Here is a 23741-nt window from a genome sequence, read left to right on the forward strand (position 1 = left end):
CGCGCGTCTCCGCTTAAAAAAAAAATTAGGTTCGAAACTATAATTCCATAATCGATGAACTATAATTCCATAATCTAATCTATGAACTAAAATTTTCAGAATGAATGAACTAAAATTCCAGAATCTATGAACTAAAATTTCAGAATCGATGAACTATAATTCCAGAATCGATGAACTATAGTTCCATAATCGATGAACTATAATTCCATAATCCATGAACTAAAATTCCATAATGAATGAACAAAATAATGTTGTTACTATGAATCGAACCTGAATTTTTTTTTTAAAGGGAGACGCGCGTTTTTAATAAAACGACGTCGTTTTTGCATCTGATGGTACATACAGATGCACAGCATAACTATTCGGACCAATGATAACATCTGGCAATCGCCGTCCGATTTAACGGCGTGGCAAGACAGCGACGATCATCTAGACATTTTCCCATTATTTAATTCCACCAACGCCCCATTTAATCGACCGTTGAACCCCCAACGGTCGTCTTTCAAAGATTCTTCCCTCTCCATTATTCACTCTTCAGACTTCTCTGCTATATATAAATCTGCACTAATCTCTCTCCCACATTAACTCTCCCACTGTATTGAAACTGATTACACAATGGAGATGACGCAAGAATCGCCGGTTCAGAAAGAAAACGCCGCCCCTAAGCAGCCGGCACTTCCGCCGGTTCAGAATGAAAACGCCGCTGCGAAGCAGCCGGCACTTCCGCCGGTTCATAATGAAAACACCGCCCAGAAGCAGCAGACATTGCCGCCGCCGCTTACCAAGCCGAGCTTATGCAGCAAAACCACCATTCCTGATCGTCTCAAGGTTCCCAAGGCATTCAAATACCCTGAAAGGTAATAGTAAACTTTAACTAATGTTGCAGAAGGTGCTATAGGCTAGTCGGGCGCTCGAGACTGAGTAATCTAAGTATATCGTCTCTACTTTTTTCAATGACGTTATTATATTGTTATAATTTTCAAACTAGTTAACGGCATATAATAGATGGTTAATTGAGTACATGAAGTAGACTAAAAAAAAAATTAGCTGGACCATGTTAAGCACTCAACTCGTCTTGTGATCTGACAAATCTAGTGAAACCTGTCTATGCTATTCATAACTGACTCATTCAAGGTCAAAAAATAATTATGGCTAGAATTCAAATTTGTAATATAATGATTACTAATCTGATCAACTTGATTGGGTTTGCATCGGGATTTCTTTTAATCCATGGTGTTGGTTGATCTAAGGTTGTTATAAGATGATGTTTGATTGATCTGAGGTTGTATGATAACAGGTACACAAGTCCAACTGATCAAATGATGTCCCCTGTTTCCAAGCGACTCTTCGGCAACGGAAGAACCAGAAAGCCAGCCACCGCCGCCGTCGCCGCTGCCGCCACCGCGCCATTGCCTCCTTCCGGCAACCCTCCGAAGCCCGTCAAGATTCAACCCCAAACGCTGTCGTCTTCTCCAAACTTGATATCGATAGACACTTAGCTTTAACACACACAGTGTATCACTGTGCTCTGAACAAAATATTTCTATTTTTGTTTTCTGAAAAATATATGTATGTCGGAATCAACGGTTGTTATAACGATAACATTTTTGCTTTTCCAAGAATAACTAACACGTTTCCGGTGCAAACAAATGAGCTATGGGCCTAAATAGCCGCTAAGCCATTCTTCAAATGTACCAAAAAAACAAAACCCTAAATCACTTTTTTTTGTTTGTTTTACTTTTTAATTTTTTATGATTAATGACCTAGCTAAAAACAAAAAGCCTAAAATCTCCTAATTTATATTCATAATAATATTAAAAATAATAAGAACAATAATTTCTTCTGCAGATCTTGAATTCTTCACGTTCTACAGCACCCACCCCAATTTTTGATAGAAGATTCAAGGGTTTGGCTATGAATGTTAGGTATGTTAAATTTTCTTGAAATTTCCTGTATATTTCTTGCCTTAAAACAATTTATATTGATTGCCTTATCATGGTGTTTGGTTCCAGTAATGAACACCAATTAAGATGTTGAAGGAATGGATAGTTGTTCCCATGCATGATGATATTGGTTGTTTTGTTATAAACATAGGGGGTGTTTGATAAATAGCTGTTAGCTGATTGAGATAGTGGCTTTAACTAGTTGATATCAATAGGTGATTGTAGAAAAGTGTTTGATAAATTAGTTTCTTAAAAAGCTGATCGAAAAAACTATTTTTCGATACTGCTTGTTTATTCAAGTCAAACAGCTAATAGTGATCAAATAAACTAAAATTAACTGATAAACTAACTATGTTACCAAACAGGACCTTAAACGTAAAGGGGAACATATTTCGTTTTCGTTTTTGTTTATGTCTATGATTATATTTATGTTTGTAATTTATGCATATCTGCAAAATTTAATGGGAACAAAAGGATGTCAAATTGTTGCTATGTTAGTGTTGGTGCTCTGCCTTTATTTCATTTTGCAAGAAGAAAGGAATTTATGCAGATTTAGTTCATTGGAAAGAGATAACAGATGTTCTAAAAGGTTAATTAATCATTTAGGACCTTTCGGTTCACGGAATGTTAGATTATCTTAGAGAATGTTAGATTGCTCGAAATGTTAGATTACCTTAGGGAATGTTAAATTCCTGTGTTTGGTTAAAATTGAGGTATGTAATATAATCATGTTTGGTTTAAGGCCGGTTATCTTTTTTATATATACACTATAATATATCCTCAACATATTTTCATATATTTTTATAAATTTAAAAATTAAAATAAATAAATAAAATAACGGTATCATATATAATTACATAACGTAATAAAAATAAAAAAATATATAATTACAAAAATGATTATATAATAATAATAATAAGTTAACATACAATATATATTTTTAAATAATTAAAATTAAAATGACAATTTATAAAGGAATAAAGTTTAAATTGGTCACTGAACGTAACCTAAAAATGCAATTAGGCACTTGAACGAAAAAAAAAAAAAAAGAAGAAGTGCAATTAGGTCACTGGACACTCCAAATGTATGCAATTTCACCAGATAGCAGGTTACCATCAATTTTAGCAAGTTACCTGCTTATGTGGCAGCTGAGTTGGCATTTTTAATAATTTTTAAATAATATTTAATAATAAAAAATTATTAAAAATGCCAACTCAGCTGCCACGTAAGCAGGTAACCTACTAAAATCGATGGTAACCTGCTATCTGGTGAAATTGCATACATTTGGAGTGTTCAGTGACCTAATTGCACGTTTTTTGAGTGTTCAGTGGCCTAATTGCACCTTTTTTTTTTTTTTTTTCGTTCAGTGGCCTAATTGCATTTTCAGGTTACGTTCAGTGGCTAATTTGAACCTTATTCCATTTATAAATATTCAAGGTTATCTTACATTACCAAAGAAAATGAAGGGAATCACGTTCCCTTCAAAATCCTATGTGGAGGGAATGTTTCATTCCCTGGGAATGTTATATTCCCTCAAATAATATGAACCAAACATATGAATGCAAGCTCTGGAATGTTACAATCCCTTGGTTATGTAATATAACCTGAACCAAACGCCCCCCCTTAAGAATGACAAAGAGAGCTCTGGTTAATTAATCATTTGGTTTGGTTAAAAGTTTGGTAATTATAAGGTTTTAATCAACGACTTATTCTTGTTTCTAGAAAGATATTAGGACCAGCTAACATGTTTGAATTGTAAAAAGAAATAAAATAGGGGACTAAATTTTAATTTAAAATACAGTTTTGACTCATCAAAATCTAATTACATTTTATTCCTAACAAAAAAGTATATATGGAGCCAAAATTAAAAATATGAAAATAATACAATCAAACATAAATACTACACAAATACACAGGCACCTACCCAAATATTAGTAAAACAAATTAACTTTAGGTGGTTATGTATACAAAAATAGTTCCTACATTAATTTCTTTTACATTATTTTGTCAAATTATTCCCAACAACCTAACAGCTCCTCTACCAACATAACATTTTTGCTTTTCCCAGAAAAACTAACACGTTTCCGGTTCATCAAACCGGGTTGGCTTTGAATGTTAGGTATGTTAAATTTTCTTGAAATTTGCAGTATATATTTCATGCATTAAACAATTTATATTGATTGTGTTACCCTGGTGTTTGGTTCCAGAAATGAACACCAATTAAGATGTTGAAGGAATGATTGTTGTTCCATATTGGTTATTTTGTTATGAACATAAACGTAAACGCAGGAACATATTTTGTTTTTTTGTTTTTTTTTTTTGTTTTGTTTATGTCTTTGTATATATTTATGTTTATGTTTGTAATTTATGCATATCTGCAAAATTTCATGGGAAGCAAAGGATGTCAAATTGTTGCACTCTCGGGGTGAGACTAGTTCAATTGAGTCTAGATGGATTTGTTTATTTTTCCTATTGCGTATTGCTGGGAATTATGAAATTTTCCACCACCTGAAAGTGATCTTAAATTAAGTTGAAAGTCTTGTTCCGATCTCTTTTGGTATCCGGAAAAACCTTTGTTGTTATTTCCTGCCACTTTTTGCTTTCGACTTTGATTTAAAATAATTTTAAGTGCTCAGGAATATCATAATTTCCAGCAGTATTGTACTGGTGTGAGACTAATTCAATTGAGTCTCGATTGGATTTGATTATTTTTGTGTTGTAGTGGTGTTTTTCATTTACGGGGGTGGGACTAATTTAATTGAGTTTCGATTGAGTTAGGTTATTTTTCGTGTTTATATTTGTATTTGTAGTTGCGAAATTGACTAATCCAATTGAGTCTCGATGGAATTTTGCAGGAAAGAGCAAGTAATCTAAGACAATTGAGAAGACTTGGGGATAAATGGGGGAAGAGCAACACCCAAAGACTCTAAAGACTGGGAATGGAGATGTTGAGAAACAACCTGAATCTAGGAACAACGAAAACAATGATAATACTGATCCTACGCTGGATCGTACGACGTCGATTTTCTCCGTAGCGACGTCACCGACGCCGTCGCCGAAGTCGCTGTCGGATGTTTTCGGCAACACGCCGCGGTGGAGCATGATGAGTGGATCTCCCCTCTCTGGCGGATTGGGTTCTCAGCTTTCGTTCCCTGAACGCCCCTCGCCGGGGGCCTCCCCGCTGCAATCTCCGACGTCGGGCTACGACCCGAAGCGCATCCCGTCCTCCATCTTCGCCAGGAAGTCCGGCACGGGCGGCGGGGACTGGAGCGGCGGCTCCAATGAATCCTTGTTCAGCATCCACGTCGGAAATGGGAGCATTTCGAACGGCGGGGAACTCAGTGAGAGAAAGAGCGTCTCCTCCCTTTCTCCTCTTGCGGCGGATAGCGAAGAAGTGAAAGTGTCCGATGCGTCTCAGGTGAAAGGCGTCGTTGATACTCCAAAGCCGAGTTCGGGAAACGCCACTCCGAGTTCTCAACCCGTTTCTCCTTCGCCCGCCAACTCCAACGCTCCTCCGATTGCTACTTTCCAGTCCCCCCGCATGTCTACTGGGAGCGTAAATAGCTGCCAGTCCTTCGCTTTCCCGGTGTAAGCTCCCGTGTATCTATTTCAACTAAAAGTTTAAGAGACAGTCGAAAGTTCAAACGTCTTCTTGTATAAAAAATTCAATCTGACCAGTATTTTGCCTTTGACCAGCAGGGTGCAAATGAGAATTAGTTTGAGTATAGTACCAGCAGGGTAAACTAGATGCGAATTGAGATTAGTTGCTTAAAGGTGTCTTTACAATTAGGGTCTGCTCAAGACACACCAGTTTGACTCTCAACAAGGGATATTAATCTTATTGGTTTGATACAGTTAATGAAAAACCTAGGTTGACTTATGTTTTAATGATAGTCTAGTCTAGAGTTAAAAATAAATTTTATTCCGTAGACATAAGAGAGTAGTAGTTGGAGATTTCAATCTGGCCAGCATTTTGCCCTTTAATTGGACCAGCAGGATGCGAATGGGAATTAGTTATAGTACCAGCCTTTTGTCCCTTAATTGGGTAGGCTAGATGCGAATTGAGATTAGTCTGGTACGGGAGGTGTTTCTAGAGTTGGTGCTTGCTCAGGACACTTGGAAAATAATTTGGTTACCAATTTGACTCTCAATAAGGGATATTAACCTTATTGGTTTGAAAGAGTCAATTGAAAAACCTAGGCTGACTTATGTTTTTATGACAGTCTAGAGTTAAAAATGAATTTTATCCTGTAAACATCATAGAGTAGTAGTTGGAGATTTCACTCGTCATTCATAAAAGTGTGGCATGAAATTGAAGGATAACTTGTTATTGATTGCAGATTAGTGAAGGATGTTAGTAAGAAGCCAGGGGTTCAACCCCAACCGGAACCGCAGTCTCAGTCGGTAACAACGCCGCCACAGCCGGAGGAGGCTACACCGCCGGAAACTCCAAAAGAAACGTCTAAAGCAGCAGAGCCGAGTTGCTTTACATGCTTCTGTTGTTGTTGGCCACGCTGCTGTTGATGTATATAGGCTTTTTTTCTTTCTTTCTTTCTTCTTTTTTCATTATTATTTGTGAGATATTCGTTATGAATTATGCAGAGTATGTTCTCTTGATTGTTAATGGAGACTAGAAAAGTTTAGGGCTTTGTAAACTATTGTAATGTTTTCTTTGGGCAATGCAATATCTATGCATGGTAAATTGCAAAATATTTATATCAGCACATCTATCATTATTGGCAAAACTCCCAAAGTTCATTTATTCAGGAAATCGACTTCTACATTGTTGACCTTTATGAGTTTTTCGGTGCCCTGAGTCTGACATGCACGTGAGCGTTGTGGTCAGCTTAACTTGTGATGGTACATATCTAATCAAAATTACATAACACAATCAAATTTTATTTCTATTTACACATTGTAAAAGAATAGTAAAGCACTAATATAAATATAACCATAGTGAGTATCAGTATTTTCCTACCACTTGACAAACGGTAAAAATAGCAAAGAGCATAAATATTTTCCTATCACATGAGAAAGATAAAAATAACAAACAAAGCACTAATATAAATATAATTACTTAATTAGGTAACGAGTATCAGAGTATGAGTACCATACATAATAGTCTCTATAACAAAAAATTTGGTGCAATAAATTCAATCGAAAAATCACAATAATCAAACTCATACTCTTTACATATGAAAATCATGTTATGCTTATTCGCTCATTATTTTCAAGATGAATTTTTCAAAAAATTTTACTACATGTACTCTCAAATCTTACTTTCTTAAATTTAAGGTCATTTTTTTCATGTAAATTCCTATGAAAGTGTCTAAATCAATATTTTAAATATAAAAGTATAGAATGAGAATACATGTAGTATTTTTCTTTTTCAAGGTATATGAACTCGTCACAGTCCTACACATCTTTGATCCGCCACTCTGTCAGCCAGCACATCCGGGTCGGGTCGCAAAAGCCGGTGGTGGCGGGGTTAGACGTTGACGAGTGATGCATTTATTGACCGGCGTGGTCCCACTTGCTCAGCAAAGTATGCATTGCGGACCCCGCCGTCACTTTCTGTTATTTAGACAATTCAAAAATAAAATAAAATACATTATCACAGTACACAAATAAATACATAAATAAATAAATAAATAGATTCCCTCAAATTCTTTAAAATCGTATTTTACTGGAGATCGAATGATGAATGAATTTGGCTCGGGTTGATAAGATCGATTGAACACGTCATTATTACGCAGAAAATTTTAGATAACAAAGTTAATTTGTATTTTTTGAAGAAAAAATATTTATTTATTTATTTTGGTAATGCTTTTAATTTCATTGAATTTTCAAAAATGGCAACTGATAATATTAGAATTCTTCTCCCAATAATATTAGAATTCTTATCCCAATAATATTAGAATTCTAATATTAGAAATGAATGGCTCAAATGCTTGCTCAATACCGCAATCCAAGCTTTTATGAAAGAAAGCTTAGATAATAAAAGAATGAAAAATTTTACGATGAGTATTGATAAGTATAATAAGGGATAACTCTAAAGGTCCGCACGGGCATAGATCAATGGTTCTGTGGGCAGTATTTGGAAGAAAATATTAATATGGAAATTATGTTCAAGGTTGGCAGATTCTTTGTGTGCACCGACATTTGGCTCTATCTGCTGAATCCCATTGAGTTGATTTACATCCTCTCAAATACTTTGTCAGATTGGAGATTCAACCTATTGGGGAAGGGATCACTCTAAAGTGTGTAAATAATAAAATGAATTTTTTTTTTGAAAGTAAATAATAAAATGAATTAATTAGTCTTTATAATAAATCATTATTTTCACATAAAAGTTAATGCCCCATAATTCCGTAAATGTTTATATTAGATGACTAGTAGTCATTCTTGTTGTCTTACTAGTAATTATTATTATTGTCTTATCGAGTGTGTAGTTTTTCATTACGTTTTCATATTGAGCACACATAATTTATAAATTATAAATATGTAACATAACTATCAGTTTATACTCTTAGTTGCAACAAAACACAATTTTAAATTTGGCATTACAACGAACCTATTTGTGAATGCTCTCATGTGTCTTTGATCTCCTTCTTCTTAGCAGGCAACTATGGTTGTACTTTAGCTCAATTGTTTCAATTTGTTGGTATCAAAGATTCAAACTTATGTGAAAAGTTATGACTGACTTGAATTTCTCGTCATTTTAAAGAAAAAAAAAATTATTGTGCACATATTATTTTGAACTTATCGAAAAGCAAATAATTTATACATATAAATTTTTAATGGAGACGGAATACATATTTCAAATCTTTAAAATAGTTTAAGGTTACAATTTTTGGTAATTTGGTTGATATGCAATTGCAATGACGTGTTTGTTTCTTTTTTGTCTTTGTTCATTGTACGGAAACAATATCACAATTTCCTATATTTATACTCATTAATATTTTTACCAATTTAAAATTTTCCAAAAAAAAAAATGGAATTTTCCAAAAGAAATATCAAAATTTTACACGAAGAAGAAAGGAAAATGGGGGAAAGAGAAAAGCAACGCGTTTTTTCGTCAAAGAACAACGCCTACTGTTCTGTCTGTCTGTCTGTCTCCTCTGTCCTCCCACTCTGATCAAAAGAAGCAAACGAAAATTAGGGTTGGGGTTTGTTGTTGTTTTTTTCCCAGCAAAACCTCAAGTTCTGTACTTCTATATCCAAATCAAAGTTGGGAGAGCACGGGCGTTCGGCTTTTTTTCGAGGACCCTTTTTGGGGTTTGGAAATGGGTCATTGTTCTTTTGTGATCAAATGGTTCCAACTTCACAAGCTTCTAACGCTCATTTTGATCTTCTCCTATGCCGCCTTGGGGTTGGGTTCGGACCAGTCGGCTCTCCTGGAGTTCAAGAGCTCAGTTTCGGACGCTTCTGGAGCTTTGTCGAGCTGGAGCTCAAGCAATTCTCATCATTGTTCGTGGGTGGGAGTTTCCTGCGATTCGAATTCCCGGGTCGTGGCTTTGAATATCAGCGGTGGAGGTAATTCGGGTTCTTTTTATTGTGATAATATTGCTAAATTCCCGCTGTATGGGTTTGGGATTAGGAGGGGTTGCTCGAATAGTAGTGTGAAACTTGTTGGTAAACTATCTTCAGCTATAGCGAAACTCACTGAACTTCGAATTTTATCACTGCCTTTCAATGAATTGAGTGGTGAAATACCTGTGGGTGTTTGGGGTATGGAGAAGCTTGAAGTTTTGGATCTGGAAGGGAATATGATTTCTGGGTTTTTGCCTTCTGAGATTAAAGGTTTGAAGAATTTGAGGGTTCTTAACCTGGGTTTCAACAAGATTGTGGGGAGCATTCCAAATTCTCTATCAACTTGTGTGGGTCTGCAAGTCTTAAATTTGGCCAGGAATCAGGTGAACGGGTCGATTCCAGGTTTCGTTGGTGAATTCAGTGATCTGAGGGGGATTTACTTGTCGTTTAATCTGTTTATTGGACCGATTCCTAGTGAGATCGGGATGAACTGTGAGAACCTCGAGCATCTAGAGCTAGCAGGTAATGGATTAACCGATGTGATTCCAAAAAGTTTAGGGAATTGCAGGCGGTTGAAATCGCTCTTGCTGTATTCTAATATATTGGAAGAGGTTATCCCACCCGAACTTGGTCAATTGAATCAGCTTCAGGTTCTTGATGTGTCGAGGAACAGCCTGAGTGGTGCGATACCTTCTGAGTTGGGAAATTGCACCAAGTTGTCGATTCTTGTGTTGTCAAACACGTGGGATGTTCTTCCCAACGCTTCTTCGGCTGTGAAATCGGCCTCGTCTAGTGATGATTTTAACTTCTATGATGGCACGATCCCTGCAGAGGTTACGAATATTTCTAGTTTGCAGATGGTTTGGGCTCCCCGAGCGATTCTCGAAGGAAAGCTGCTTAGCAGTTGGGGTGACTGCGAGAGTCTGGTGATGGTTAACTTGGCCCAGAATTTCTTCATGGGAGAATTCGGGGAAGCATTCAGTAACTGCAAGAAGCTTCGGTTTCTTGATTTGAGCTTCAATAGGCTGACTGGACCACTTCCCGAAAAACTTCAGGTTCCTTGCATGACCATGTTTGATGTGAGTGGGAATCTTCTTTCCGGTTCTATCCCCAGATTTCCGAACAATACTTGTTCTGGCTTTAATGGAGATCGAATTGAGCTCTATGATGCATCATCTGCCTATCTATTGCTTTTTGCTCGCCGAGCTCTTCAGGATGCCACTTCGTCGTTATTCGAAGACGGTTCTGCCCTTGCGGTGGTTCATAATTTCGGTGGCAACAACTTTACGGGCCAGCTACCCTCAATTCCCATAGCTCGTGAAATGTTAGAAGAGCCAACTGTTTATGCATTTCTTGCTGGTGGTAATAGATTCACTGGACCTTTATCTGAAACCATCTTCGAGAAGTGCCATCAAGTGAAAAGTATGATTATTAATGTGAGCAATAACGGGTTGTATGGTCATATTCCAGCCGATATTGGTTCTAGTTGTGTATCGCTTAAACTTTTGGATGCCTCCAAGAATCAGATTGCGGGGACCATTCCTCCCACTGTCGGGAATCTTGTTTCTCTAGTCTCTCTCAATCTAAGTCGGAATATGTTGCAGGGTCCAATCCCAAGCAATTTCGGGTTAATTAAGGATCTCCGGTATCTCTCTTTAGCTGGAAACAATCTTAGTGGCTATATTCCTACAAGCCTGGGCCAGTTGCACTCTTTGGACTCTCTCGATCTTTCTTCGAATTCTTTGACCGGTGAGATCCCGAGAGAGTTTGTAAATCTGAGGAACATGACTACCCTTCTTCTCAACAATAATCGGTTGTCGGGACAGATACCTACTGGCTTTGCAAATGTCACCACGGTTGCAGTGTTTAACGTGTCGTATAATAACTTGTCGGGGCCACTGCCTCGCAATAACGACCTGATGAAATGCAACAGTGTCATCGGGAACCCTCTCCTGCAATCCTGTCGTATCTTTTCTCTTGCTTCTCCATCCCCCGATCAGCCTGAAATATCAGCGGATTCGACTTTCTCTCCATCTAAAGGTTCGACTGAAGGGGGAAGAAGTGCGGGATTAAGTTCGATCGAGATTGCAGCTATAACATCTGCAGCTGCTATTGTCTCGGTCCTCTTTGCTCTGATCATCCTTTTCTTTTACACCCGAAAGTGGAGCCCGAGATCCCGAGTTGCTGGATCCACTAGGAAGGAAGTCACAGTCTTCAATGAAATCGGGGTGCCAGTAACGTTTGAAACCGTTGTTCAGGCCACCGAGAATTTCAACAATGGAACCAATTGCATCGGTTATGGAGGTTTCGGGGCTACATACAAAGCCGAGATTGCTCCGGGAGTTTTAGTTGCAGTAAAACGGCTAGCTGCAGGTCGTTTCCAAGGATTTCTACAATTTGACGCCGAAATTAGAACACTCGGGAGGCTTCGGCATCCGAATCTCGTGACATTGATCGGGTATCATGCCAGTGAATCCGAAATGTTTCTTATTTATAACTACTTGCCGGGAGGGAATTTGGAGAAGTTCATCCAGGAGAGGCCCACGAGGGCCGTGGATTGGAGAATACTTCACAAGATAGCTCTCGACATAGCCCGGGCACTTGCTTATCTACACGATCAATGCGTGCCTCGTGTGCTTCACCGTGATGTAAAACCGAGCAATATACTGTTAGATGAGGCCTACAATGCATATCTATCCGACTTTGGATTGGCCCGACTTCTCGGGACTTCAGAGACACATGCCACCACGGGTCCCGCTGGAACATTTGGATATGTTGCTCCCGAATATGCAATGACTTGCCGTGTCTCTGACAAGGCCGATGTCTACAGCTATGGCATCGTGTTGCTCGAGCTAATCTCCGACAAGAAGGCGCTCGATCCCTCGTTCTCGAGCTATGGGCACGGCTTCAACATCGTCTCGTGGGCCTCCATGCTCTTAAGGCAAGGTCGCGCCAAGGAGTTCTTCACCGCCGGGCTTTGGGATTCGGGCCCTCACGACGACTTGGTGGAGCTGTTACACTTCGCGGTTATATGCACAGTCGAGACCCTCTCCACCAGGCCTTCGATGAAACAAGTTGTGAGAAGATTAAGGCAACTTCAACCCCCTTCTTGTTAGCAGCTCGGGCAACATTGCGAGATTCATAGGAAAGGTATATCGCTAAATCCCACTTGTAATTTATAACCTTTGCAGTTTGTAGGGAAGAGAGTCCGGGTTTGAGTTTTTAGCGATTGTTGTACATTGTAGTATAGCTTTGCCCCCATTCTTTTTCCATGTTCTGTGCCTTGTAGGGGGTTCACCAATGCATCTATAGACTATAGAAGAGTGCAGATAATTATCTCCAGAGTTTTGTTACTTCGTATACATGTACCTCACCTTTACTTGTTGCTTGTTCAATTAAGATGAAAATAGGGAAGCATCTTCTGCAGATTTTCTTGATTTTTCAATCAGGCAGTGCAAGAACAGCTGCAAGTTTCATGATGAAAATTGGGAGAATTTCTGCAGATTTTCTTGATTTTTCTAATAGGCTGTTCAAGAACATAGACAGATAGACTGTTGGTCGAGTCGTTGGCTTAATAACCACAAAGTTACAAGTTCAAGTTCGGCTCATAGATTTTCTTGGTTTGAACTGATCAGCTTTGAACAAATTAAGTTGATTTACTTTTGTGCTGCTTTGTTGGTTAGAGTCACAACGCTAAATTTACTTAATATCGCATTAATTACTAGGACTTTTTGGATTTACTTGCGGCCGCAAAAACTAGGAAGTCAGGAATTTCAAAACACGTTAAGGAATTAACTTATCATGGCTCCGACCTGCTCGTGTGCATGGGCACCACGTGTCATACATGCCGGGAGACGGCATGTACTTCCTGTAACTTTCTATAAATAGTACATTAATTGTCCTATAGAGGAGGCTTTTTTGGATTTATGTGTTTATTTCTTACTTAACTCTTAGGGCTCGTTTGATTCGCAAAAAATATTTTAAAAGAAGAGGAGGCTTTTTTGGTTGGTGGAAAAAGAATTACTGGGAATACTAATTTTATTGTTTGGTTGAATTTGGAATTGTAAGGAATAATGAGTATAAAAATTTATATCCCTGCAAATTAATAAAAGTAATATAATTAAAAAAGAAAGTAAGGGTAAAATAGACAAATCTATTTACTTTTTTCTTCCCATCTTTCATGGACAACAAAATCTTTGGTCCAATTAAAGATTTTGTTTTCCTCAAATTTAAAGAATTCATTTCCAATAGAAAATAAATTTCATGAACTAAGCACTAAAAAACAACGTTTTCCTTCATTTTTAAGGAAAATGTTTTCCAAACATCCACTTAGTAACTCGGGGGGTTTTCTGACCTTACATCATTTCCCCAGCTCTAAGCTTAAGCCGTAAACCAATAAACAGAATAGAGAAGCATCCGTTCACAGTGGTGTATTAAATTCGACATAGACTTATTAACCTTTAATTTAAAGCAACAATCAGTCATAAACAACCTAAATTTCTTTTTCTTTTTTTTTTTTTTTTTTTTTAATAATAATCCCCAATTTATATACTCTCGATAATGGCGGCAGATTTTCATCAATGACTCAGAAAAGAAGAAAAGAGCAGTTCCAACTTTGATGGGATCTGAAATCTGTACAAATGCATAGAGCTTTGAATAGGGTAAAAAAAAATCAAAATCTACTGATAACTGCGTTCTTGCGAGAGCTCTGTTGTTTGCATACAGATAAAAGAGGAAAAACAACATTAATCTCAAATCGCACCCTCCATTTTCGGAGTGGTAACCATTAAAACAGACAAGACGGGGAAACGATGATATGCTTCAACGGGTGCGCCACGTCACCGCCGCCGGCGTGCTTCACGAACTCCGCCGGCGACAGAAAGTTCCCATGGCAGACGCATACTATCCTCACTTCCTCCCCCTTCCGATATCTGTACAAGAACCCCTCTATCTTCTTCCCCTCCGGCCCGTCCCCTCTCGTGGTCACACAAGGCATGTTAAACAAAGCATTCCTCACCACCACTTCCTTTGAATCCTTCCCGGAGTTGCCGGAGTTATTCACTGCGGGCTCGACGAGGGTGGCGGCGGGCCGCTGCTCGAGCTCCCGGGAGTGGACGCTTGACGGGCTTCGGGCTTCAACATTCTTACCACACACTGATACAATCAAGACATAAAACAATTAGAAACATTATGGATTTCAATGATCTGAACATATAAAGTTAAGGGTTTTAAAGCATAAAAGTTAGGCATGTTGTAATCATGAAAGCTTTATTGCTTAATTAATGAACACAAAAGGTAAATCAACTTAGATTATCTATAACTGATCGGCTCATATCAAAACTAATAGGCCATTAATGAACACAAAAGGTAAATCAACTTAGATTATCTATAACTCATCGGCTCATATCAAAACTAATAGGCCATTTCTGGCTCTTGTGAACCTAACCAGTAAAGGACCACAAGAAGCTGATTGTCTATATCTGATTGGCTCAGATCAAGACTAATAGGCAATTTTTGGCCCTTGTGAACCTAATCGGTAAAGGACCACAAGAAGTAAAGTAACTTAGGTTAGCCATGACTGATCGGCTAAAAACCAAGAAGACTAATAGGTCGTTCTTGGATAAAGATTGTAGTCTAAGATATTCATAATTGACGGGCTCAAACCAAACTCTTGAAGATTACAACTTTATTACTGTACAAAAGAGATGAGTACAGAGCTAAGCAGATTGTAAACACAAGATTGAAGAAGGGTTGATACCTTGTAAAGGTTGACTGTCAAAATCGGAAATCCCAGAAGATCCACTGCCTTGAGAAACTGAGGAGCCCTGTGAGGAAGGCAATGCGTTTCCATTACTCAAAACTGGAATCAAACCGTTGCCATTTTCTTCAGAATGAGGAGGATCTTCTTTGTCCAGTTTCTCCCTCACAACCCTCACGTTTTTCAGCTTCTCCATCCGCTTTCTCTTCGCCTCCATGCGCTTCTGCGACTGCGCCTCCTTCCTCCTCCGCCACTCCTCCGTCTCCGCCGCCTCCGCCGGCAGCGAGCACGTCCTACTCAGCGGCGGCGCGTACGGAGAGAATGCACGCGCCCCCCCGTTGAGCGCGAAGCTCGATATTGAAGAACAGCGTTTCAGCTTCTGGGCTCTATTCGGGTCGACCCCGAATTTCCCGTTCAGTGAAAGCCCCAGGCTGAGCTCAATCCCCCCCTCCTCCCCTCCGTCGGCCGCCGCTTCTCTACCGCCGCCGTTTCTCTCCTTCGTCTGTATTCTCCGATCAAAATTCCCCGGAAAGCTGCCGCCGTTAACGCATAAATGCAACGGATCTCTAGAAACACCGCTCGCCAACGAGAAGCACCCCATCCCCCGAAGTTCTTCCGCCTCCGCCATTAACTAACAAACAATCCCTACCGGAAAATTGATCCTTTCAAGTGAAAAAAAAAAAAAAAAAAAAGGAAGGCTTTTTCAGCATAAATTCAAAATCCCACAAATCCCCTACACTAAACGAACACAACAATTATCCCAGACGTTTTGAAGTTTTTTGAGTCGAGAATTCGCCGGAAAAACAAGAATTGCCCAGAGAGGGTAGAAAACCAAAAGATATATAAAACACAGAAAGGCGAAATTTGTAGAGTGATTTTTTTTTTTTTTCCTCAATTGCGGTGGCGCGGCGGAAATGACTATAACGCCCCCGATTGCGAAACGTAAATGCGTGAGCGATTGACACGTGGTGGGACTGCACAGCTCGGGAAGGCCCACGTGGTTTCGACAGCCTGGTTTCGCGGACGACGTCAAACATGTGTCCTCTCGCTTCACAAGTAACGGGTAAAGTTACCGGCAAGACCGACACGTATCGGTCTCTGCCCTCCCCTAGGGCTGCCACGTGGCCAGACATTCTCGGCCTCGTAAAGCCGCGACGCCTCTCCCTTCTCCCTATATCTAACGTTCTCGCTTTCTTCGGTGAGTGTCTAGCTGTCATGCGGTAGATGTCGTGGCGGCTCCTACGTTTGAAACGTGGCAAACAGTCGTTGCTTTTGGATACTGTTGGCGATTGCGTCTCTTCAACCTACGCCTTTCATGACATTATTCGTGATGGTTTTAATTCAGCTAGTCCGATATAAATGCCCAAACGTGTCAATTTAGGTATCATATCATACATTGTTTAATAAATTTACTCGAATAAATACTGCAACTGAGTCTAAAATTTGTAGTTAGGTTCAAGTGTTACTGATAGTATGAATTCGCTGTGTGAAGTACAAATACGTACGAACTGATAGGTCGAGTCGTATTCAGGTCCTGTTATAGTCTATTTGTTGGTTTAAGTCTAGAGTTTGGATGACCACTCCGACCAAAATAGGTCGGGATTGGGCCCAAGACAGCGAAGTACTACTACGACCGTGATTTTAACTCGTCATAGCATTTAGGTCAGGAATATCTAGGTAATGGTCAGTCAAGGTCGAGAATGATTCATCTCAGTGACCTGACCGGATACCGAGCAAGTACACGGTATGTAGAAGGAGGTATACTTTAAGAATATTTCTTATCAGTTACGTGTTTAAAGAGTTATTGATTATTCGAGTAAACATTATTCCAGTATATGAATAGCTGCGTGTGTCTTGTGACGACACTAATTCAATATGTGAACGGTTACTTTTGTCTTAGAAGTTAGAAGTGATGACAGTGAGAACAGCTCACGTGTCACGGCACAATAAATCAATATTTGTACGGTCACTTTTGTCTTAAAAGTTAGAACTGACGACAAGGAGAACAATTTAATTGTCTGTCTCGGAGCAATAAATCAATATCTGTATCGTCACTTTTGTCTTAAAAGTTAAAGGTGATGGCACTGACCAGAGTCATGTTCATCTCATAGGTGTTGATGACAATTATAGACCTCTTCCTATAAAAAACATTTCAAATTTGAATCTTGGTTCGTGACAATTAATTATAATTGTCTTTTTTTTTTCTTTTTCTTTATATCCTTTTACGTACAAAGAGTTTAACCTAACTTGGAGGTGATACCAAATTGGTAGATCTCATATTCAAATTGCCTGTGATGACAGTGAGAACAGTTCACGTGTCTCGGCACAATAAATCAATATTTGTACGGTCACTTTTGTCTTAAAAGTTAGAACTGATGACAAGGAGAACAATTTAATTGTCTGTCTCGGAACAATAAATCAATATCTGCATCGTCACTTTTGTCTTAAAAGTTAGAATTGATGACAAGGAGAACAATTTAATTGTCTGTCTCGGAACAATAAATCAATATCTGCATCGTCACTTTTGTCTTAAAAGTTAAAGGTGATGACACTGGCCAGAGTCATGTTCACCTCATAGGTGTTGATGACAATTATAGACCTCTTCCTATAAAAAAAAATCCAAATTTAAATCTTGGTTCGTGACAATGAATTATAATTGCCTTTTTTTTTTTTTTTTCTTTATATCCTTCTACGTACAAAGAGTTTAACCTAACTCGGAGGTCATACCAAATTGGTATATCACATATTCAAATTGCCTGTGATGACAGAGAACAGTTCACGTATCTCGGCACAATAAATCAATATTTGTACGGTCACTTTTGTCTTAAAAGTTAGAACTGATGACAAGGAGAACAATTTAATTGTCTGTCTCGGAACAATAAATCAATATCTGCATCGTCACTTTTGTCTTAAAAGTTAGAACTGACGACAAGGAGAACAATTTAATTGTCTGTCTCGGAGCAATAAATCAATATCTGTATCGTCACTTTTGTCTTAAAAGTTAAAGGTGATGACACTGGCTAGAGTCATGTTCACCTCATAGGTGTTGATGACAATTATAGACCTCTTCCTATAAAAAAAATTCAAATTTGAATCTTGGTGTTGACAATGAATTATAATTGCCTTTTTTTTTTTCTTTTTCTTTATATCCTTCTACGTACAAAGAGTTTAACCTAACTCGGAGGTCATACCAAATTGGTAGATCTCATATTCAAATTGCCTGTGATGACAGTGAGAACAGTTCACGTGTCTCGGCACAATAAATCAATATTTGTACGGTCACTTTTGTCTTAAAAGTTAGAACTGATGACATGGAGAACAATTTAATTGTTTGTCTCGGAACAATAAATCAATATCTGCATCATCACTTTTGTCTTAAAAGTTAGAATTAATGACAAGGAGAACAATTTAATTGTCTGTCTCGGAACAATAAATCAATATCTGCATCGTCACTTTTGTCTTAAAAGTTAAAGGTGATGACACTGGCCAGAGTCATGTTCACCTCATAGGTGTTGATGACAATTATAGACCTATTCCTATAAAAAAAATTCAAATTTGAATCTTGGTTCGTGACAATGAATTATAATTGCCTTTTTTTTTTCTTTTTCTTTATATCCTTCTACGTACAAAGAGTTTAACCTAACTCGGATGTCATACCAAATTGGTAGATCTCATATTCAAATTGCCTGTGGTGCAGTGGGGTTAATGATTCTGCACTATGCACATTTATTCCTTGAGTTCTTTGGTTATTTGATTGTCATATCATATTTAAAATCAATTAGTGATAAGTATATGGACACCATTTAACCACATCTATGATAAGCTACCGTGCCACATCTCAAATTGAAGTCGTGGCTGAACTTGACCTATACCCAATAGTTCAAACATTCACCTTCCTATTATAAACTAGTTTTGATTGCTCATAAACACTGTCCTATAAATCGTGATGTTCTAAACCTCGTGTTGGATGACTATCCTAGTACTTAACATCCAACCCAAGCAACCTTTATTAATTACTAAATACTCATAATATATTATAAAAACTTTAAGATGAAACCTCAATTCATTTATTTATACAGCTTGGAGGGAATTAGTTTCTATTTATAACTTGCACTTCTTTCCATTTAATTCTTAAGAAATTATTAAAAGTTCGCTTATAAATAATTTTTTTCATGTGTCTATAAATTTCTATAAACGCTCATCAAATCAGGTAGTACATTTGATAGCTAGGTAATATATTTTTCAATCAAAGTGCCCGGAGTGGTATTCAAAATCTCCTCCAAATATTTGTAATATTCTCCATTCGGATTTGAATTAATAGTATTTTACTTGTTCTTAAAAAAAAAAAAAAAAATCATTTCTTTAGACATTCTTGCTTTGGGACCTGTTGCACCTGCAAAAACTTCATAGGGGAGAATTGACCATTCACCCAAGCTTTTTATGGCAAAAAAGAAGCCATTGGAGCAATGTGTTAGTGGATCCAACACAGCACATGACCAAGTGGGCGATTAGACAAATTTCTTTTGTACTTTGGGCAATTAAAAAAAACATTAAAAATAGGGAATATTTAAAAACCGACCTATTCAACATTATATCATTTACCGACCGGACAATGGGACATCAGCACGAGAAAGCATTGTTATGACTTACAAAATAAAGTGATTTAGTCCAAAATGAATGAAATAAACGATGGTGTGAGTAAAACATAATTTTTATATTAAAAAGTTATGAGTTTGATTATTGTGAAAAAGTCTTTGTCGGTCAAGTTAGTAATATAATATATGATAATGTGATTTATTTCTCCTTATTTAGTTACTATCAAGTTATGATTGTGAATTTTCATGTCACTCATAATAATAATAATAATAATAATAATAAGTGATTTAATAGTCAAATATTAATTGTCCATGCAACTTGGCAACTTGCTTAGTGCTTACCATATCCTTAATACTATACTGCAATTTGCAAAAGTTATGATGTCAATTCCCGACAATATATGTTTAGATTATGCTAATGACAATGACAGCAATATAACCTTGCTAGTGCCCAAGTCAAATGCAAAGATTTTCTCTGTTGATTCATGATTTTAAGAATATTACTTAAGTAATTAAACAACAAACTTTATTTTGCACTGCACATCAATGAATAAACACTTGAAATTTATAGGGCAATTAATATTAGATCGTCTTGAGCTTTTAATTCTTTATTTATAATAATGCTTTCATATTTACTTTTCAATAATGAAATGTAAAAGAGAATAATGCTATTTTCCTTTCATAATTTATCGCGTAATGTTTACTTCTTGACAATTTGAAATTATTAATTAAATTTTTAAATGACAAAAAATCAACAATCACAATCTGATAATGGGTAAACTTGCTCTTGGTAATACCTTGCAAGTTATATATGAAAGGTACCTTATTTTCTCACATGTCAACAAACTAAATTTTTGTGATTGAATATATAAATATTATTAGTCTACGGATATAACGTACCATTAATTTCTAAAATAAGGATCAATTAATAGAATCCTTAATCCCAAAAGAACAAGGCTTTATGTGAATTTGTGTGGTCTAATCAACACCATCCAATTAAAAATTTACACGATCTAAATTTGTTTTCTAAAATCATGAAACTTTTTAAAAATTGTCACAAAAATTGCTAAAAAATAATATACTATCCAAAAAAATAAAAAAATAAACACCATCAGATCTCACAAAATCAACGACAAGTTCACACCAAAAGACATATTATTATCACCTTAATATCATTCCAATTAATAGATATGGTAAATTAAATACATTTATGAAATTTATTTAAGAACTAATTTCACTTTTGGTCCCACGGCTTTAGAGGTTCTATCATTTTTGGTGCACAACTTTAAATTTTTTCAATTTTGGTGTCTAATTTTGTTATTTTTATCAATTTTGATCCTTTCGACCAAATTGACTGCGAAATATTGCTGGATTTTACATTTTAGGGGCAAAATCGTCATCCCAAGGAAAGATATTCAATATCCAAACAAAATAAAAATCATGTTAAGAGAAATATAAGAGTTTGGCAATCGTCGATGCTATAAATCTCATAGATCTGTGTCTAGTTTCTGTCCGTCTTCCCAATTATTCTCATCGATCAAACACCTATAGATATGATTTTAGAGTGATTTTGTTTAGATATTGAAGATGTTTCCTTGGGATGACGATTTTACCCCTAAAAATATAAAATCCGGCAATATTTCATCGTCAATTTGGTTGAAAGAACCAAAATTGATAAAAATAACAAAGTTAGGCACCAAAATTGAAAATTTTTAAAGTTGTGCACCAAAAGTGATAGATCCTCTAAGGTCGTGGGACCAAAAGTGAAATTAATTCTTTATTTAAACATAAAGACACGTAGGAATGACATGACATAGGATGGTACAAGTGGTCCATAAAGAATCTGCGAAAATACGCAAAGACAAAAGTGACCGAGAAAGATATGACGGTGGGCCCCCATGGAGCTCCAACTTGTAGTTTGCTATTCTGAGACGCCCGACACGTGGAGGATGGTGAGTTATGGTAGTACGCGTGTCAGCGTACGGTTGCACATTGACAGCTAAAACGGGTTGCAACTTGCTGACACTACGTGGCCAATTGCATTAAAATTATTTAGAATTCTATTACATATAATAAATCTGTACATTTTAATATATACTCCTATATATATATATATATATATATAGAGGTTCATATGAGAACTTATATTAACATGTGAACTTGAGATTTAATCTGGATTCTTTATCTAAGTTAGTAGATGGTGCATGTCATATATAACACAATCCACACACGTAGTACACTGCAAACACAATGCACACACGTTGTGCATCACGTCCTGATTACTGTGAGACTAGTGGAGTAGGTAAATTGTGAAATTTGTCTTAATTGACATATATGTCTCAATTGTTTGTACACTTACGTTTACAACAAAGCTAAATCTTCTTCCAAAAGTTTGAATACCCAACCCCAGTGCCCTCCCCCCCCCCCCCTCCTCCCACCCCCCACACACATCTGACTCGATACACAAGGAATCTGTCTGTTTTGGGCATAATTCTCACACTAGGGCCAATGCAGGTGCACACATGAAATCTGTCCACTTTGAGCAATTAGACATAATCCTACACTGTCGTTATCAAAGTTTGAACTTTAATCTCTTTCCTCAAATATTACATTCTGAATCAATGAGTTTAATCAGTGCGGGTCGTAAAATCTATACACACTATACCACTGCTAAGAAAACAAAACTAATGAAATTTAGTGTAGTTTAACTTTAAAGGATTCATAATTCATGGCTCTCCGAGAAAATTATTAATATTATTCCAAAATTTTTAAAAATGTTAACAATAATGCACTGTATAATTATCATTTTGGGACCCATGCGTCATTCTCCAGAGTGTATGCTAGTCCTAATCCACCGTTTGGTGACGGCGAGTCATTTTCTAACGAATATTGATGGAATTGGTTTTTGACAACTATGTTACACCTAAAGTAAGGTTTAACGACATTCAGCCACCAAACACGCCTTAAAAGTAATATCTTTCAAATGTCGCAATTGAGGACTTAACGATAACAAACCTCACCAAAACAACTTCATCCCCTATGAATCTCAATTGAAAAAGAAATCACTAATATTGAAAGTGTGCCTTGAATCTTGAATGCAAGACGATATTAATGTTTTACTTGATTTTATATTAAGTTATAATCATATCCATTAATTTAGTTATTTATCAATAATAAATAACGAAAATTAAGTGCAGAAAATAAATCAAGTACACAATAAATTGTTACGCAGTTCGGAGCGCTTCTCCTACGTCTGCGGGGCAACCCATGTATGCCCAATCCACTATAGATATTCACCAAGGAGTTTTACAAAAGGTAAGTACAAATGGCTATCAGTCGTTACTATCACAGCTCTTCCTAACATCTACTCAGGACTGAACCGTGCATGCCTTAACAATCTTTAAGTGAAGCTTCAGCTGACCCAAGTACAGATAGTACATCTCAAAATAAAAACCACATAGAACAATGTAATAAAATAGATTAAGAAGATAGCACTGTATAGAATTTCCCCACTCTCAATTTGGCAGTTCTCAATTCGTCAGTTTCCATAATGGGATGCCTTCATTTTATAGTAATAATTACTCCACCAGCTTGATTCATATTAATAGCATGTCATTTGCTTCGAAGAACCACAACCACTCTTTTAAATAGTTTTAATTTTGAAATCCGCATAATAAGCATCCACCAAATACAAGTTCTGCTGACTTTCCTTTCTCATGTAACCAATAATTAATAGTCATTCAAATAAATATCATATGATAGGAAAGGGTCCAAAGAGCTCATCCTAACTTAAATCTATTTAAAATAAAATAAATTAAATTAGCCAACATAAGTTTTAGAGTGTACTAACTTTGTACACTTAGAAATATAATATTTTTTATATACTTAAAAGATCATTTTTAAAATTATATT

General features: G+C 37.0%; 4 protein-coding genes across 5 annotated transcripts; 3 read left to right on the top strand and 1 right to left on the bottom strand.

Annotated features, from left to right (window-relative positions):
• Nucleotides 1–384: 384 nt before the first annotated feature.
• On the top strand, nt 385–1625 carry LOC109180177 (WAS/WASL-interacting protein family member 1). Its single transcript, XM_019329663.1, has 2 exons — nt 385–857; nt 1298–1625. The coding sequence occupies exons 1-2, from the start codon at nt 616–618 to the stop codon at nt 1497–1499; spliced, it is 444 nt and encodes a 147-aa protein (XP_019185208.1). The 5' UTR covers nt 385–615; the 3' UTR covers nt 1500–1625.
• Nucleotides 1626–1777: 152 nt separating this feature from the next.
• Nucleotides 1778–6645, top strand: LOC109180176 (proline-rich protein 12-like). Of its 2 annotated transcripts, XM_019329660.1 has the most exons (4): nt 1778–1925; nt 4012–4062; nt 4799–5531; nt 6284–6645. In XM_019329660.1, exons 3-4 carry the CDS (start codon nt 4843–4845, stop codon nt 6465–6467), a joined length of 873 nt encoding a protein of 290 aa, XP_019185205.1. In that variant the 5' UTR covers nt 1778–1925; nt 4012–4062; nt 4799–4842; the 3' UTR covers nt 6468–6645. The 2 variants fall into 2 exon arrangements, with proteins under 2 accessions (XP_019185205.1, XP_019185206.1); XM_019329661.1 differs by lacking the exon at nt 4012–4062.
• A 2336-nt stretch (nt 6646–8981) lies between these two features.
• On the top strand, nt 8982–12921 carry LOC109180493 (LRR receptor-like serine/threonine-protein kinase RPK2). The gene has a single exon (XM_019330114.1). It carries the CDS (start codon nt 9230–9232, stop codon nt 12590–12592), a length of 3363 nt encoding a protein of 1120 aa, XP_019185659.1. The 5' UTR covers nt 8982–9229; the 3' UTR covers nt 12593–12921.
• A 1181-nt stretch (nt 12922–14102) lies between these two features.
• LOC109180143 (ninja-family protein AFP3-like) lies at nt 14103–16094 on the bottom strand. The gene is made up of 2 exons (XM_019329613.1): nt 15235–16094; nt 14103–14630 (listed from the first exon to the last, which is right to left on the bottom strand). The coding sequence occupies exons 1-2, from the start codon at nt 15860–15862 to the stop codon at nt 14263–14265; spliced, it is 996 nt and encodes a 331-aa protein (XP_019185158.1). The 5' UTR covers nt 15863–16094; the 3' UTR covers nt 14103–14262.
• Between the last annotated feature and the right edge of the window lie 7647 nt (nt 16095–23741).

The sequence above is a fragment of the Ipomoea nil genome, unplaced genomic scaffold (genome assembly GCF_001879475.1).
Source record: "Ipomoea nil cultivar Tokyo-kokei standard unplaced genomic scaffold, Asagao_1.1 scaffold1026, whole genome shotgun sequence".
In the NCBI taxonomy this organism is placed as follows: domain Eukaryota; kingdom Viridiplantae; phylum Streptophyta; class Magnoliopsida; order Solanales; family Convolvulaceae; genus Ipomoea; species Ipomoea nil.

Excerpts from the sequence above, each read along its gene's own strand:
- LOC109180177 (XM_019329663.1), top strand. The coding sequence starts at position 616 with ATGGAGATGACGCAAGAATCGCCGGTTCAGAAAGAAAACGCCGCCCCT. Across the intron at positions 858-1,297 it reads GCATTCAAATACCCTGAAAG|GTACACAAGTCCAACTGATC; the intron begins GTAATAGTAAAC and ends GTATGATAACAG.
- LOC109180176 (XM_019329660.1), top strand. The coding sequence starts at position 4,843 with ATGGGGGAAGAGCAACACCCAAAGACTCTAAAGACTGGGAATGGAGAT. Across the intron at positions 5,532-6,283 it reads CAGTCCTTCGCTTTCCCGGT|ATTAGTGAAGGATGTTAGTA; the intron begins GTAAGCTCCCGT and ends TATTGATTGCAG.
- LOC109180493 (XM_019330114.1), top strand. The coding sequence starts at position 9,230 with ATGGGTCATTGTTCTTTTGTGATCAAATGGTTCCAACTTCACAAGCTT.
- LOC109180143 (XM_019329613.1), bottom strand. The coding sequence starts at position 15,862 with ATGGCGGAGGCGGAAGAACTTCGGGGGATGGGGTGCTTCTCGTTGGCG. Across the intron at positions 14,631-15,234 it reads TGACAGTCAACCTTTACAAG|TGTGTGGTAAGAATGTTGAA; the intron begins GTATCAACCCTT and ends TGATTGTATCAG.